Below are 16,519 nucleotides of genomic sequence, written 5' to 3'. Positions count from 1 at the left end.
TCTCCAAGGTTCTTCCGCTAGAAGAAAATAATAATAGTAGTAGAACGACACCGCCGGCGATGGCAGGCCCTTTACAGTGATTTCCTTCCCCGATTGCTTTCACATGTGTTCTCTCATTTTGCCCTCAGCATTCTTCAGCCTGGCAGGTAGGGCTTTTTTGTGCTGGAGAAACATGGTTACAGTGTTTTTGCAACTTCATCAAGTTCACACGGTTGGAATTCTGCTTACTCTGTGCCAGGTATTATGCTTAAATGCTTTTACAAATATCCCACTTAATGGTCACAGCAACTCTATAGAGTTGGGTTGATTCTAATCCCCATTTTACAGAGAAGGAAATTGTTAGAGCTGGGATCCAAATCCAGGTCTGCCCACTCCAGAATGCAAGCCTCTAACCATTAAGCTACACTGTCTCACTAGAAGGTCAAGGTTGGAAGAGATCTCAAAAACTTGTAGTCCAACGCTCTCATGTAGAGCAGGACCTGAGGTCCTGAGGGGCTTGTGCTTGCGGCCAAGCTGGGCAGTCAGGTCTCCTGTGCTGCAGCGAGGAGGACTGACCAAGAGGTGGGGGCGCTTAGCCCTTCTTTTGACCCTAACTGGTGCCTTGCCAGCTTCTCTGGACCTCGGTTCCCTTATTTATCAAAGGAGAGGGCTTGGCCTGATTTTGCCGGGAGAACAATGCCGTGTTGTATGGTTAGTATTGAAGGAGTCAGGCCCACAGCCCAGGGCTTCAGTCCTAACCCAGGACTCCTCTCAGCTCACCACACTCCCGCCCAAAACAAGCCTGCCTGTTGCAACCATGGTAGTCTGTTGAAGGGAAACAATTTCTTAAAGTTCATCTGTAGCTTCTTTTTTTTTAAATTGGCACCTGAGCTAACATCTGTTGCCAATCTTCTTTTTCTTCTTCTTCTTCCTCTCCCCCAAAGCCCCGCAGTAGACAGTTGTATACTCTAGTTGAGGGTCCCTTTGGTTGTGCTTTGCGGAAGCTGCCTCAACGTGGCCTGATGAGCAGTGCCACATCTGCGCCCAGAACCGTCAAAACCCTGGGCCGCTGAAGCAGAGCGCACAAACTTAACCACTCGGCCACAGGGCTGGCCCCAGTTCATCTGTATTTTCCATCTCGTTTTCTGTTTCCTTGCATTTCTGAACACTAAGGCAGGGGGTCTGTGAGCACTGACCCTTATAAAGCCATCTCCTTGGCTGTTATAGGGATTTGCAGAGTCCCAGGCAGTGGGTAATCCTGGGTCATTAGCGTTTTTATTCTCTTTCAAAGGCGGGGGTGGGGGGGGGGCATCCTGGAGGGTATTTTTGGTGTGGAATTTTATGGGCACAGCTGTATGTCGGGCACTCTCTTGCACGCTAAGGAAGCGTTGAGGGGGGTGGTGTAGACACGGGCTTGGTGAGTCCCTGCCCTCAGTTTGCTGACAGTCCTAGAGCTGTAGCTCTCAACCCTGGCGCCCATTAGGACCACCAGGGGCAGTCTTTCAGTGACCTGGGGTGAGCACTGACGATGCACAGCCAGAGCTGTGAACCACTGGTCTAGAGTCAGCTTCTCAGACGTTAACATGCGTGTGAACCACCCAGAGATCTTGTTTGAAAGCAGATTCTGATTCGGTGGGTGATTCTGCTTTACCGCAGGCTCCCAGGCGATGCTGATGCTGCTGATGTGCAGATCACACTGTGAGTAACAAGAGAAGAGGCTGCACGTAGAGCATTGTAAGTCAGTGGGATTGTGATGGTGTGTATAAAAGACTGAGAGCACAGATGAGGGTGCAGTTGATTTTGCCCATGGTGATAGGACTAGGAAAGCCACATAAAAGCAGTGTTGTCTGAGCTGGGCCTTGAAGGATGAGTAGAAGTTTTCAGCTGGATAAGGTGGAGGGAATAATCGCACAAGCAGAAGCACAGACTTAGAAGAGCATGATGTTTGAGGGAACGAGGTGGTCTGCTGTGACATATGTAGCACCTGCAAGGCTGAGTTTGAAAGCCAGTTCTACCCTGAAAGCCGTGGTGGGACTGGGGTAAGCTGAATGCTCACCAAGGAGTTTAAGCTCCATTCTGTGATGTAGGAAGCTACAGGAGGTGTCAAAGCAGGATCGGAGGAGACCTGCATGATTCTTAGGGTAGATTTTAAGGGGAAGAAACCCAACAGTTAATGCTGTTCCCACACCGCTCCTCACCGCACTTCTGCCTCTAAGTTAGTGGCTTTTAACCACAGTTTGCGTGAGTCCTGTATGCAACAAATTTCAACAAAAAGGAGAAACCTCAACTGCCGTTGGTATGATGGTCCTTCTCAGCATTTGAGCAGTAAACGTCAGAACCTGAATCTCTGCCAAACGGATTCCCCTCTTGTTTATCTCAGAGCCTCATCCTCATCCCGTGGTCTGAACGAAGGGAAGTTGAGTCACTTCTCAGATGAGAATATTTCAGAGGGAGAAGCCTCTATTGAGATTGCGTTCTTGATTAGAAAGAGGGTGTGACGTCTCAGTGCCTTCCTGGTGTGGTGTATTCTGTTGCAGAAAACAGAAACCAGCTTACCCAGGCCTCCCCTACTGAATCGAAAGCAGAAGAGCAGAAGAAAAAGCACTCATCAGTCCTTATCCTTAAAGGAATGGGGGTGGGGAGAGCTGGAAAGCTGCTGGCCTTCTTCATCCGGAATTCCTTCCTCATGGGAAGGGGTCATCTTTCACTTCCTTTCTTAAGATGAGCTCTCCAGCCCGGCTGTCAGAGTCTGGCTGGGTGGGGCAGTCACTGCTGGGTGATTGATAAAGCTCCACGGGGCCTTTTGGAGCTGATTTTATAAACACACCTTCCAGAAGCCACTTAGAGAATGCTCCATGAGACAGTTGCTATTTTTCTCGTTTCCCTAGCTTTGCATTTGCAAACCTGGGCTTTCATCCTCGGGTCTTACAGAATTATCTTCTTCAGATCAGCATGTGCCTCCCTCCTGTTTTGTGGCATTTTAGTTTTCCAAATCATCTTTTATCTGTAATGCTTTAAAGGGGGTGGGAGGGTGAGGGATGGAGAGTTGTTTAATCTGGAAAGGGTCTGTTACTTCTTTGCCTCCTGGGCCTGGATGTGGAGCTGCAGCTCCCTTCCCCTGGCTGTTGAACTCTGTAGTACTGCTGAGTGGTGGAGCAAGAGGCTATTTATAACCCTGAGAATTTTGCAATGTTATTGAATTGCTTCGACCTAATTTCCACTTCCTTTCTGAAATGAAAATGAAAAGAGTAAGCAAACAAGTGCTGGAAGGGTTCTTGCAAGGAGATCCTTCATCCTGGAATATTATCTGGAGAATATTATGACTTCTCTTCTACTTCCTGATGTTTCCATAGGGAGAAAAGCAGAGGGATATCTTCCCTTCTTTTAACTAGAGTCAGGAGTGCTCAATCTGATTGTCCAGTGAGACATGTTCTGATGTTAGATATGAAAACAAAACTTGAAACAATGGAAATACCATGTAGTTAGAAGGTGGTGGGACATGGAGGGAACACCAAGCAACCAGGACAATTCATGCCAGTCCCTTTCCGTTTAGAGCCAGCCCTGGTTTATAGTTGTTGAGGAAGTCCAAGCCGATGGATTTGAGCAGACACAAGTGCTTCCTGAGCCGTAACTGTATGCCAGGTGCTGTGCTAGGTTATGAGACTACAGGGTTGTACCTGCCCTGGAGGGAGGAGCTAGTGAAGAAGAGAGATGTGTAAATATATCACTATAGTAGAGTAGGACAAGAGCCCACATAGAGGTGTGAACAGAATGCTGTGAGAACACAGTGGCCCCCATCCTATTTCATTTCGCAGGGGAAAGCTAAAAATGGTACAGAGAGAAAGTGACATCTGAGCTGGGCTTTGAAGCTTGAATAGGAGCCCTTCTGACAGTCAAAGGAAGGAAGAGAATGTACAGAGGTACAGAAGAAATGAAAGAACGTGGCCTGCCTGGTAGAAATAGCAAGTAGTTGAGGGAGATCTGGCTAGATTGTGAAGGACTCAATACCACGTGGGAAGTGTGGATCACTTTCTTTAGACAGTGGAGTACTATTATCTGTTAGAATTGTGAGCTCTTGTTATATGGGTCTCTCAGCTTCACTGTGCTTTAACTTCAGGTACAGCAAACCAAAATTCTCCACTGAGCACCTGCTATGGGCTAGGTACAGCACAACCTGCTTTCACGTGGCTTTCACACAACGCCAGACTGGCTGTGATCAAATTCTGGCTGTGCCACTTACTAGCTGTATGACACTGAGCATGGTACCTAATTTTTCTGTGCTATATTTTCTTATCTGTAAGATGAGGGTAGAAATATACCACACAGGGTTGGTGTGTGGATTAAATGAATCAGTACATGCAAAGCCCTTAGAACAGTACCTTAGCACTATGCAGTTGTTAGCTGACGTTACCATCATCATCATCATCATCATCATCATCATCAAAGGAAATGTTATGTCGTGAGAAGAGAACTAATTTGGAGGTTGTAATACCCAGCCTTGAGACCCAGTTCTGATGTGATTTCTTTCTTTCTCTTTTTGGTGGGAGGGGTGGGAAGGAGGCATGTGGAAGACCAGTTTCTCAACCTATCTGAGCCTCAGTTGCCTCACTTATAAAATGGGGATGATTTGCAGGGTTCTTGTGAGCGTCAGCTATACTAACGCTATAGATGAGCGGTCAACTACAAAGAGGCTGTCTACACATTACTGCTGTATACAAGATGATTACAGTAAAGTCAGCATATAACTGATCTGTTTTAATAACCAGACTTATCTAAGTGGGTTTTTGTTGTTAGTGCCCTCGAGTCGATTTCGACTCCCAGAAACCCTGTGTACAGCAGAGCGGAGCCCTGCACAGCCTTTGCCCCATCCTCTCATCTTCTGGCGCTATATCAGACAGTGCTCCACTGCTGCTCATGGGGTTTTCATGGCTCATCTTTTCAGCAGTGGGTGGCCTGGTCCTTCTTCCTAAAGTGGGTTTTGTTCTGCGTTAATTCAGCCAGTGTTAAAGAAGGGTGTCTCAGTGCCATCATCTGAGGCCTGTTAATGCTGCTTGCCGCTCAGAGCTCCATTTTAGAGTGCCTTCAAAGTTTGGGGTCAATCTTAGTTGTAGGCTTTTTAGTTGCAATAAACACAAATGCAGGCTAGTTTAATTTAAAAGAGTTTTATTGGCAGGATACAGGAGAATTTCAGGTAGCCCCCGTGTAGATGTAGCCACAGAATCTGGAAAGGCATCAGGCAGTGGCTTTTTCTGTCTCCTTCTGGGACTTTGTGGTTCCTGTTCTCTGCTCTTCTATACTTTCTAGATTCTTCCTGCAGAACAGCCTCCTCTGCAAAGCTCTTGAATTTGCATCTCTGGATCTTTGGCTTGCCATGCACCTGCTCTGAAGCTGACTGTGACCTTTCTGCTCCAGGGCCCATTGTTATCTATCTTCCTTAACCTGTCTTTAAATTCAAGAGAAAGAATTGGATTAGTCTGGCTAAGGTTGAGTGTTCCCCTCTGTCAGTCCCCTCAGCTGTGGCATGGTTGGGAGAGAGTTATTCAGTACACATGGGCTGCCTGGGTTTTGTGAGAAGAGCAGAGCCCCTGAGAATGGGGGCTTAGAGGATCTCTTGAATAGTCCTGGTGGTAGCAAATCTTCATGCTTTAAAATGGCTGTGAATTTTTGAAACAGCCAAGAATCACTCAGGGCTAACTTTAATCAGGAAATAGACAATCAACCTAGGAAATGCCATTTGGGGTCAAAGTAAAGTGTAACTGTAAAATAATGAGCTTTAGCTTATTTATCTCCAAAGACAGTATCCAGAAAGGAGTTCCAAAAAATGTGGTTTGTTTCTTAGCAGCACCATCGAAACAAGGGTGTAGCTTCTTTTGGTGAGGACTTTAAAATGGACAATCCTCATTTGGATTTTTTAAGTTCTACGTTAGAACCATGGACTTTTAGACTTAGAGAGCATCTTATACATGTTTTAGTTCAACACTCACCTCTCATAGTTGAAGGAAACTGAGACTTGGTTAAAAAGGACGTGTGCACGTCACCCAGATACTTAGTGATGGAGCTCTGACGAGGTGCTCAGTCCTTTGGCTCCAGATCAAATTGCTTCTTCAGCAGGAAAATCATCCCAGCCCAGAGCTCTTTCTGTTATACCTACACTGCCTGCTTGTTTTAAAAAGAAGAACCAGACTAAATAACAAGTGGTCTAAATAGCCGTACTATTCAGTTCCATGTATATAAAGTACAAAAACAGGCAAAACTAACGTATGGAGATGGAGATCAGAAGTTGCCTCTTGGAGGGCTGGGAGATGGGGGATTGACTGGAAGGAGGTAGGAGGGAATTTTCTGGGGTGATCAAAATGTTCAGTCTTGTTTTGGGTGGTGGTTACAAGGGGATGTGTTTAAATATATATTTTTATATATATATATATACACACACACGTAAGATGTATGTATTTTATTGTATGTAAATTATATCTCAGTTTTTAAAAATGATCTTACAACTCTGCAGTCATACCTCCTAATTAAGGCAAATTTACTGATAAGGATAAGGATGCCTGCCCTGGGCATCCTGAGATTCAGGGTACCACCCCTGACTTGCTGTGTCACTGGAGCAGAACACTTCAACCAGGAGTTATTCTGATGGGGCCAGTTTCTTTTCAGAGGTTGGTTGTGTGTCCAGGCACATAAAAATTACACATGAAAAACTCTGCTTGGAGCTGCAGAAGTTGTGGAAGCTTTAAGGGCCATCAGGCCAGCCCACTTCAGTCCCTTGAGGCTTGATTTAGTTTCAGTGAACAGAAATTCAGGCTAGCCTAGGGGAGAAGGGGAGAGCACTGGCCAAAGTCAGCACCACGTTCTGCCCCCTTTACCACTTATTAGCTGGGTGATCTTAGGCAACTTAACCAAACTCTCAGCTTCAGTTGTGTCATCTTCAAATGGAGGTAATAATCGTATTCTGCCTACTTCATAAGGCTGCTGAGAGGCCTCAACAAAATAAGTAAAAGCTCTTTGAAAGCCATCTCTTTTACATTGTCATCTTCTGGAAATGCTGGTGTTTTAGACAGTTGACTTCTGAAGCAGCCCACCCTGATCAGGAAACAGTCATTTAAAGACCTTCTGAGACCTGTGGGTTTGTGAGGGGAGGGACTTCTACCCCTTTCACCAAAGAGGTTTATACTCACAAGGTTGTGAGAACTGATATCTGTGTTTGGGCTGAAAAATCGATAGCATGCATGAATAACTGCCCAGCAACAGCTATGCTGCGTACTCTAGGAGAGGCGGGCAGACTCCATTAGTGAAGCGTGAATTGCGGGCTAGTGGCTAAACCTGGACGATACAGGAGGAAGGTCTTTTTCATTAAGAGAGAAGCTTCTCCTGGACCTGTAGGCAAGGAGCGTAAATATGCATGGAAATAATCCATCAGTCGAGTGACTTCCCTTCATCAGACCGTGGAGAGAGAATGCTTTCGCTACTGCTTGGAATACCACTAAGCTAACAGAGTTGCCTAGGATACTGGTCACATGGGCCCATCTTCCAGACTCCTTCAAAATGATTTATTTTCCTTTATTTTGGAGAGAAGTGGGGGAGGGAGTCAGAGGTACTTCCAAAGCCGTGTCCTCCTATAGAGGGGCCTTTGTGTGAGGGTATCCTCGCCTCCCTCCATGGGCTCGCAGCAGCCCTTGCCCTTGGCAGTAGCAACTAAAATAGCATTTCCTGTCCCAGTTCTCTTCCCCGTTTTCTGAACTCTGCGTCATCCCACACAGAGGAGGCTCCACACTGTGTCCTTTGAGGGGGAAGGAGTGGCAGCAGTAAGTAGGGAGGAGGCAAGAGAGCATGTGGCCAGACCCTGCTGACACTGGGATCTTCCTAGGATGACTGAAGAACAGAAATAGGCTGACTCCTTCAGCCAACCGCTCAAGTAGGAAAAGGCTGTGTCTATTCTTATCTGTCTCAGGGCGTATGCTTCTCCCTCTCAAGTTCCCAAGACAAGAATTTGCAGTAAATACACTCTTCTACCATAGAGCCCTCCTGACCCTTAAACTGAAGTGTCACATCGGCCGATCTGGCTGCTGGCTGATCTGCAGTTAATAGATAGGTTTGTCCCATTTCTGCTTGCTGATTTAATCTAAAAAGACAAAAAGCCCAAGGAGAGGTTGTGGTGTGATCTAGAAAAATTCCAACCAAGTCGTTCCATATGTTACTTTGGATGCTGTCTTCCGATTCTCCAAATTTCTAACAAGAGTGAAAAATGAAGGCAAACTCTGACTTTTTCCTTCTTTCTGATTCTTTCTTCCCAGGTGGCTGTGGCTGTGTGTGTTTCTTGGAGAAGTAGGGCCCATTGGGAACGATGCCACCGCCATCAGACATCGTCAAAGTGGCCATTGAGTGGCCAGGTGCTAATGCTCAGCTCCTTGAAATTGACCAGGTAAGTTCCAGAAATGAGAAGCAGTGATGCACGAAGAAGGCTCTGGGAAGTACATGGCAGAGGATGTCTTAGGGATGAGGACCATTGGCATCAGGAGTAAGAACTAGCAATGGGGAAGCTGAGGCCTGTCCCACACTGTGGGAGGTCGGTCACCATGTCTTGGGAGAGGCTTCCTCTTGAGGAAAAGTGATCGGAGAAGAAGTCCATGCTCAGGCCCCTGGTTGACCCTGCTTGGCAGCCCCTCTTGTCAGAACCTTGGCAAGAGTAGGATGTGGTTGCTGGTGAGGGATCTCTCTCTCTCTCTTTCAGAAACGGCCCCTGGCATCCATTATCAAAGAAGTTTGTGATGGGTAAGTTGAAACTGCCTTCATTTTGGACAATGTCAAGTTAAAGACTAAAGGAACACCACCAGACTTGAAAGGAATTCTGCTGACGGATCTCATTAGTCGGGTCCCCAGTATGGGGCTTTTGTGGATCGTTGTCTTATGAAGGAAGTATAGCTGAGGAGGACGTTCCTAACACCTCCTACGGATCTTTAGTTCTTTCTTTAAGTCCCGTAATGCCCTGCCTGAGGTCCTGAGGCAGCATCTGAGACCCATGCTCCATTGTCTCTACTACCTTTTGTGGTGCTACTCTTTACGAAAGGTTGAGGAGGTTATTTTTTGAACATCTCAACCTAAACCTTTGGGGTTTTTTTATCCCTGCCCTCCAAACAGGCCACACCTTGAGCAACTCTATTGAAAATTATTTTATTTGAAGCTAACAGACAGGCCCAGAGGAATGGTCAAATTGGCTGTTCTGTTTTTCTCTTACATAGGTGGTCATTGCCAAACCCGGAGTATTACACCCTCCGTTATGCAGATGGTCCCCAGCTGTACATCACCGAACAGGTTAGTGCAGCGAGAAGCAGGATCACTACAGACCTTGCTGTGAAGTGAACCGTCCAAGGAGACGGCCCTATTTGCCTTGCTTGCATTTGGGTACCTTCCATTTACTGGGGAAAGAGCTGCATCCTGGACAGGTTAGCGAGTGCCAGCCCTGGTTCTCCTCTAGGGCCTGGAAAACCGTGGCTTTTACTTCCTGAGAGCCCAGAGCTCTCAAAGAGGATCTTAGAAGTTCTTGCCAAGAAACAAGCAGGAGAAGAGGGCCTGACTGAAGAGTCTCAGTTATACCTACTTTAAAAATAACAAAAAGTTCTTGTTGATTCAGCTTGCTTCCACAATTTTAATATTTTATCTTGGTTACTCTTTTTTCTCTTTGCTTCCCAGACTCGCAGTGACATTAAGAATGGGACAATCTTACAGCTGGCTATCTCCCCGGTAGGTATTCTGCTTTCCTTAGGAATTTATTTATTTAGCTAACATATATGAACATCTATCATGGGCCAGACTCTGTTCTAGAAACTAAGACTATGGAGATTAAAAAGTCAATCTTTGCTCTCACAGTGTAGTTGGGAGTAAACAAATACAATGTAAGGCCTCTCTCAAGGGTCTTGCCAGAAAGTTGCCTAGGGAGCCATAGGAACTCAGAAAAGGGACTGCCTAACTCAGCATGAGGATCCCCAGAAAGACTTTCCACAGAAGGAGACATATAGCTCAGATGTTGAAGGATAAGCAAGAATTAGCTGATGCGAGAAGAAAATGAAGAGTATTCCAAGCAGAGCAGTGTGCCTTGTTTGAGGGAGGCAGGAGTGCTAGATGCTGAGGGCCTGTAGCCGTCAGTGAGAGGCCAGAAATTGAAGGTTCCCAGATGGCCTGCTTATGGGTTTGGACTTTTTATCTAGTTGGGAATGTGCAGACATTGAAGGATTTTAAGCAGGAAGGTGCATTATGTTTAGATTGGTATTCTAGAAAGATCACTTTAGTGACAATGTGGAAGATGGGCTAAAAAAAGGAAGGTTGGTGGTAGGAGGAATCTTTAGGAAACTAACGAGGAGTGTTAACAGCCCATGAAGGTAAATGGCAATGGAGACGAAAGGATGGGCATGAAAAGTAGTCAGAGGTAAACTTGACGAATATGGTGATAAGCTGGCTGTGGAAGGAGAGGGGAGAGTCCAGGATGATCCCCTGATTTCTGCAGGAGCAGCCCTGAAAGGTCACTAAGGAAGCGACCAGAGGGTAGAAAGAAAGCGAGGAGCGTGAAATGGCTCAGGAGCTGGGGGCAGGGAGAGTGTCAGGATGGAGGAACGTGTGGTCTGCAGTGAGCAGAGAGAAACTGAGAACAAAAGAGCTGTCTGTTGACCTGCGAGGTGATCTTCGTGAAAATGGTTTCAGCAGCGTGGTTGGGTGACAGGCAGATTGCAGTGGCTTGAGCGAAAAAGAGGTGAAAAATTGAGGCCCTCAAGTTTACACATGGTCAAGAAGCTGGGTTATAAAAGGAAGTAGATGGAGAAGGTGGTGACTTGGGGATGTGGAGTTGAAAAGACGTGGTTTTTAAAAAAAGGTAAAGCATTCATGTGTTATAAAAATCCAAAAGTTTGGCGAAGATATAGAGAAGGCCCCCCCCACTCCTATCCCTCATCTACCCAGTTCCCCTCCTCCTCCGACCCTTCACACTTGTTGACTCTGGTGCAATTTTTTGTGTGTCCTTGAAAATATGTTAAGATGGAAGAGAGAAGGGTTGATGGTGCAGGAAAGAGGAGTAATTAATGGAACAGGACCTTCCTGGGTCAGGACAGGAGGAACCTGAAACCCAGGTGGAGGGAATCACCCTGACTGCTCAGCCTGCAGGAGGACGATCTGATATGGGGGAGCTTGGGTATGTTTGCAGAAGGGCAGCCAGAAAATTAAGGGTGTGACGGCACCTGTTGTCTTGGCAAGCGGAGAGACCGGTTCATCTGAGAGGAAGGGATGTATGGAGGAATGATGGCTGGCCTTTACTACACAGCTGTATTTTGCCAGATCCTTTGCATATATCGTATCATGTAATCCTGACAGACACCCAAAGAAGTGGGCGCTCTTGATGGTCCCATTTTACAGACAAGAAAATGGAGACGTAGAGAGGTTAAATAACTCGCCACTTGGCACACAGCTAAAAACGTGGCCAGGCTGGTTCTCAAACCCAGGTCTGTCTGCCTCCAGGCCAGTATTCCTACCGTCGCGTTCTTCTGCTTGCCTCTCTCCTCCTGAACTCTTTTCACCTTAAGGACTTGATTTCCGTCCCCGAGCTCTGCTGAGTTAATCTGGCAGTCTGGGAGTTACTCACTTTTATGGAAGTGCTGAAGCATTTTACAGACGTTTTACACAGCGTGGTTGACTTTCCCAGAAGCACATCTCTCTGGAGCGGGAGGCAGCAGCTGAGAAATGCTGTCTCAGGAGGAAAATTAACATTTGGAGTTGGAAGTTTCTAAGTGTGATGCAGACCAGTGCTCTTCAAATTGTTTTATCCTGTGACCTTTTCGCACGGCGCACATTTTCTCCACCGTGGAGATTTTGGAGGGTTTCTGTATCACTGAGAGCAGCGTACTGTTAAAAGGCCATCTTTATAATAGTAAACGGCATGAGAGAGGAGCAGGCCTGACCCCTTGGCCAGCAGCAGGAATTGGGCTCCAGGCACTTGCTTAGCTCTCTAAGAAAAAATAAAGAACATGGTGTTTTTGCTCTCAAGACTCTTCCCTTCTAACCTAGAACATTAAATTAACACACAAAAAATAGAGAATGATGAAACCATAAATTGTGAGGCACTGACTATAAAGGTAAGTTCTGCAAAAGGAAAGATCCATGAACTCCGGAGAAGGGATTGTAGCTGTATCTTGCAGAAAGGAGGCAAGCAGTTTGCTAGGAAAGGCTCACAGGCTGCGAGGCTTTGTCACCAGACATCATTTTCAAAAGGATTTTGAAATTAGCTGCTTCTGGCTCCTTGATCTTCTTAAAGTTTCCCCAGGACTGTCACTTTGAGGAACAATGATAAGGACTTTGAGAGAAAGTTAAAAAAAATTGTTAGACTTAGCACATTTTTGGATTGAAAGGGACCTTAAATGCAAGAATCTATAGCTTCTTTGATAGATAGTTGTCCAGATTCTCCTTGATTACTTCCAGTGATCAAGAGCTCATTACTTTAAGAGATCTTTTCTACCGTCTGCCAGCTTTAATTCATAGAAAAACTTCCTATATTGAGCCAATATCTATTTCTCTGTGACTTGCCATAGTTAGTGGACTGCCATCTCTCACATGGCTTTTGTATTCGCTCTATGGGAATTTTTTTGTCCATAGCCCAGAGTGGTACAGCAAGGACGCAGATAACTACAGATTGGTCTTGGCTTACTGGTAATTCCCTGATTAATCCAGTAAGGATTTATTTAGCAAGTCCTAAGCAGCATGAAAAACTAGTTCTGCCTCGGGTGTGGACGTCCACAGAAAGGCCCCTGTGAGCTCTTCACAGAGCCGTAACCTGCCGCAAGGAGCAGATGGCGTATATCTTGTCCCTGGTCTCATAGTCCCGGGCCGCACGCCAGCTGATGGAGAGGACCCAGTCATCCAACATGGAGACCCGGCTGGATGCCATGAAGGAGCTGGCCAAGCTCTCTGCTGATGTGACCTTTGCCACTGAGTTCATCAACATGGATGGCATCATTGTGCTGACTCGGCTTGTGGAAAGTGGAACCAAGCTCTTGTCACAGTGAGTATTACTGAGGTCTTGTTTGGGGTTTTAGAGATTGACTACACTCCGCAGGGCATCCTGTTCTTATTTCCATTGAGTCCAATAAGTGGATTGAACACCTTCTGCATACAGAGCAGGGTGCCAAGCACTAGGGTCCACACAGAGGGATATAATTCACTATTGTGGTCCTAAATCTTGTAGTCTAGTTGGGCTCTCACAAATTAAGTGACAGTACAAAACAGTAGTGAAAATAGGGGCTATAAAAGTCAGGAAGAGAGAAGTCAGTTCACGACGGCCCTGTTAATTTATGGAAAATGATTGGCCTGATGGAGCAGACTGTCCGTTATCGACTAGAACAGGTGTCTGTCTCTTCTCAACCACCCCCTGCCTCCTTCCCTCTCCAGTCACCTCCCCACTCCACACAGATACACGCAGACACACACACACACACACACAGGCCTTCCTCTGTGTTTACCCTGGGTTCCCCCAACCCGTTCACCATCTCCCTACCACCCATTTTCACAGGGAGAAGGAGATCCAGAACTTTCCGATACACCACGAACATCTTTACGATACTCCAGTGTTAAGATGAATATGGAGGGAAACTGCCTTGTTGTGATCAGCAGTGAATAAACAGATATTTAGTTTGCCTTCTAAGCCTGTGGAGCCTAAGCTGGCAGAGAGGGAGTCAGAGATCTTTCAGTTGCTGGATCAGTTATTGAAGTTTTCAGCCAAACTGAGCAACAAATCAAGAATATTTGTTTTTAGTCTCAGACTTTCCACTTGCACTGAAATCCTGAAGCCTTTGGCTGACATCAGCACTGACCCGGGAGTTCTGCAGTCTCCCCAGAGTAAAGGATTACACTGGCCTTGGTTTCCTTCTCTTTAAAATGGGGATTATACCCGCCTTGTTGTATTGTCATGAGGAGTATTATTAATGAGAATAGATCTGAACATGCTTTGTAAGTGGGAATATCAATTGTTGATTATAGAGTGCTGCACAGATGTATAAAGGATTAAATGTCTAAAGAGAAGAGGGAAAACCCTTGAATCCTTATTCTCTGTCAGCAGTGTGCTAAGGGCTTTGCATACATTGTCCTCTTGCCCTCACCACAACCCTGTGAGGTTAACACTATAAGATTAACTTGACTTTACAGAGGAAGAAATTGAAGTTTGAAAAGATAAAATTTGCACAGTTTGTAAATAGTTGAGCAGGAATTGAACTCGTGTCCAAAGTTTGTGCTCTCTGTCCGGCACTCTGCTGCCTTTTGGCCTAAAGGTGAACATGGGACATAGGCTCCCTTAGGTTCCCCACCAAGTGCTGCGGTTTGACAAAGGTCTGATATCTTTTTGGTTCTTGGGAAATGGATGAGTGATTCTGTTTCTCTGAGATGAGGTGATACGGAGAAGGAAGGCCTCAACACCCAGCAGCCTTTTTTTCTAATGACAGACACCTGGACAGAATCTGCTCCACGTCTGGCTAGGTGTGTTTGCAGATGTTTACTCACAGTTGTGTCGACTGATTCTCATGTGGTGCTTAACGTCGAAATCCATCCCTATTGTGGCTGCCTTCATACCTGTGTTCCCTGGTTCTGAATCTTTGTATTATTTTGTGTGTGTTTTGCACGTGTCTCAGCTACAGTGAGATGCTGGCATTCACCCTGACTGCCTTCTTAGAGCTCATGGACCATGGCATTGTCTCCTGGGACATGGTTTCAATCACCTTCATTAAGCAGGTGAGGTCTCCAGTGATCCGCCTCTCTCTCCTTCAGTCGCCATTTGTTCTCTCGGCTTAAGGGGCAATGCAGGCAATATAGTGAGAGTCAGCTTTGTATCCTCTGAGGCCAGATTTTTCATCCTCAAGCTCTGGTCATCCTGTGGCTTCTGAAAGATTTACTTTGTGACACTCTCGGGGCCTGTACTGAGAAGGTGGAAGTGGGTTCTCAGAGCTGAATCTGGCCAAAGTGGAATTGGATTGTCATGAGACTTGGGATCACACAGCCAGTCAACCAGTGCCATCCCTACGTCTCTGGTGTGCTTCCTGAGCTCTCCCTTCTCTTTGGATAAAAAACATTCATTTCATTTGCCTCATATTTGCGAGTCTGCCTTCTATTTACAGTTCTGCAAGGCAGCGTGTCTGCATTGTCAGATTGAACTCAGTGGGTGGGAGGGATCTTTCTGGTTTTTCCCTCCTTTCTTCTACAAGAAGGGGTAGTGTCAGTTCAGAAAACCAAACTAAAACCAATGTGGCTTTATATATCCACCGACCTAGAATTATACACCTATCATTGGCTTGGGACCTTGGGAACTTCCCAATGCTGGGGCTATTTGGTGAAAGTGAAATGGAATGACCATGTGCCAAGGGTATTAAAATGGGGATCAAAAAGAGAGATCAGATTCCACGACTTTGAGGTCCGTTCTGTCTCTCCAAGTCTCTGCTATTCTACGTGTGTATAGGGACAAAGTGTATGTCAGGAGAGGAGTACGTGGAGATGAAATGAGATCCCATATCAGGAAGATCCTTTGCTGTCTGCACTCAGCTTTTTCACACCTGAACCCTTATTTTGAAAACAAAGTATTAAGCCCTTAGATTTTTAAGGAAACACAGCTGACTGGATACTGTAATTTGAACTTGAGTTATCCACACCTAGGGAATCTCTGGCACACACCACTGTCCTCCTAGGGACAACAGTCCAAATGTGGGCAGCCTGGCTAAGAGGGGAGCACCTTCATGGACTAGCATCAGAAACCTAAGCCATCCAGCCCTGAGCCATGGGCCCTGAGCTTCCTAACTGATTTGCCCCTCCCTGACTTCAGATTGCAGGGTACGTGAGCCAGCCCATGGTGGATGTGTCAATCCTTCAGAGGTCCCTGGCCATCCTGGAGAGCATGGTCTTGAACAGTCAGAGTCTGTACCAGAAGATAGCGGAGGAAATCACCGTGGGACAGCTCATCTCTCACCTCCAGGTGTGAGTAAGAGACTCTGCCCCAGCCTCCCTTCCCTGTCTTTCCTCTTCTCCCCTCTTGCTCTCTTTCCATCCTACTTCTGCTTTGCTTGTATTCCAAGCTGCTGGTCTGCTGTTCATTCATTCATCACCTCTTCCTCGCACCTGCTAGAATTCCTTCCATAATTCAGACCTGATCAAGTCATGCTCCTGCTTAAAATCCTCTGTAACTCTCCTCTCCTCTTAGGATAAGGTGAAGTTTTTCCCAATGTTCCTGTACCGCCATGGTACCAGACAGAATTAGATGCTTTCTCTTCTATGGCTTAAGTAGTCTCTGTACCTTCGATAATTATATTTATATAAAATACTGTATTTTTATTATCCATGTCCCATTTTAAACTTTGAGCTCTGTGAGAACAGGGACCAATCTGTTTTGTATCCCCTGCTTTGATTTAAGTAGACTCTCAATTACTATTTGTTGAATGAACACTTTCTGAACTAACAGTATGCCGTGGAGGGTAGCAAGGAGTATTGTATAGGGTGTGAGTTCAGGATATCAGTTCAAATCCAGGCC

At 46.0% G+C, this 16,519-nt stretch overlaps 1 protein-coding gene across 11 annotated transcripts in view; it reads left to right on the top strand.

The window, feature by feature from the left end:
* Positions 1-16,519, top strand: part of ELMO2 (engulfment and cell motility 2) — a 37,831-nt gene that overhangs the window by 2,885 nt on the left and 18,427 nt on the right. For 2 of the 11 annotated variants that reach the window (XM_070246869.1, XM_070246867.1), the window contains exons 2-9: positions 1,636-1,677; positions 8,274-8,401; positions 8,711-8,751; positions 9,219-9,291; positions 9,670-9,720; positions 12,837-13,018; positions 14,637-14,736; positions 15,818-15,969. In XM_070246869.1, the coding sequence (XP_070102970.1) occupies positions 8,324-8,401; positions 8,711-8,751; positions 9,219-9,291; positions 9,670-9,720; positions 12,837-13,018; positions 14,637-14,736; positions 15,818-15,969 (677 nt within the window). In that variant the 5' untranslated portion in view covers positions 1,636-1,677; positions 8,274-8,323. Of the gene's footprint in view, positions 1-1,635; positions 1,714-7,821; positions 8,072-8,273; positions 8,402-8,710; positions 8,752-9,218; positions 9,292-9,669; positions 9,721-12,836; positions 13,019-14,636; positions 14,737-15,817; positions 15,970-16,519 lie in introns of those variants that run through there. The other 9 variants (XM_070246868.1, XM_023626643.2, XM_023626644.2 and 6 more) reach the window with 5 other exon arrangements.

Source organism: Equus caballus, chromosome 22 (assembly GCF_041296265.1).
Source record: "Equus caballus isolate H_3958 breed thoroughbred chromosome 22, TB-T2T, whole genome shotgun sequence".
In the NCBI taxonomy this organism is placed as follows: Eukaryota; Metazoa; Chordata; class Mammalia; order Perissodactyla; family Equidae; genus Equus; species Equus caballus.
This window is presented reverse-complemented; position numbering and strand designations above follow the sequence as displayed.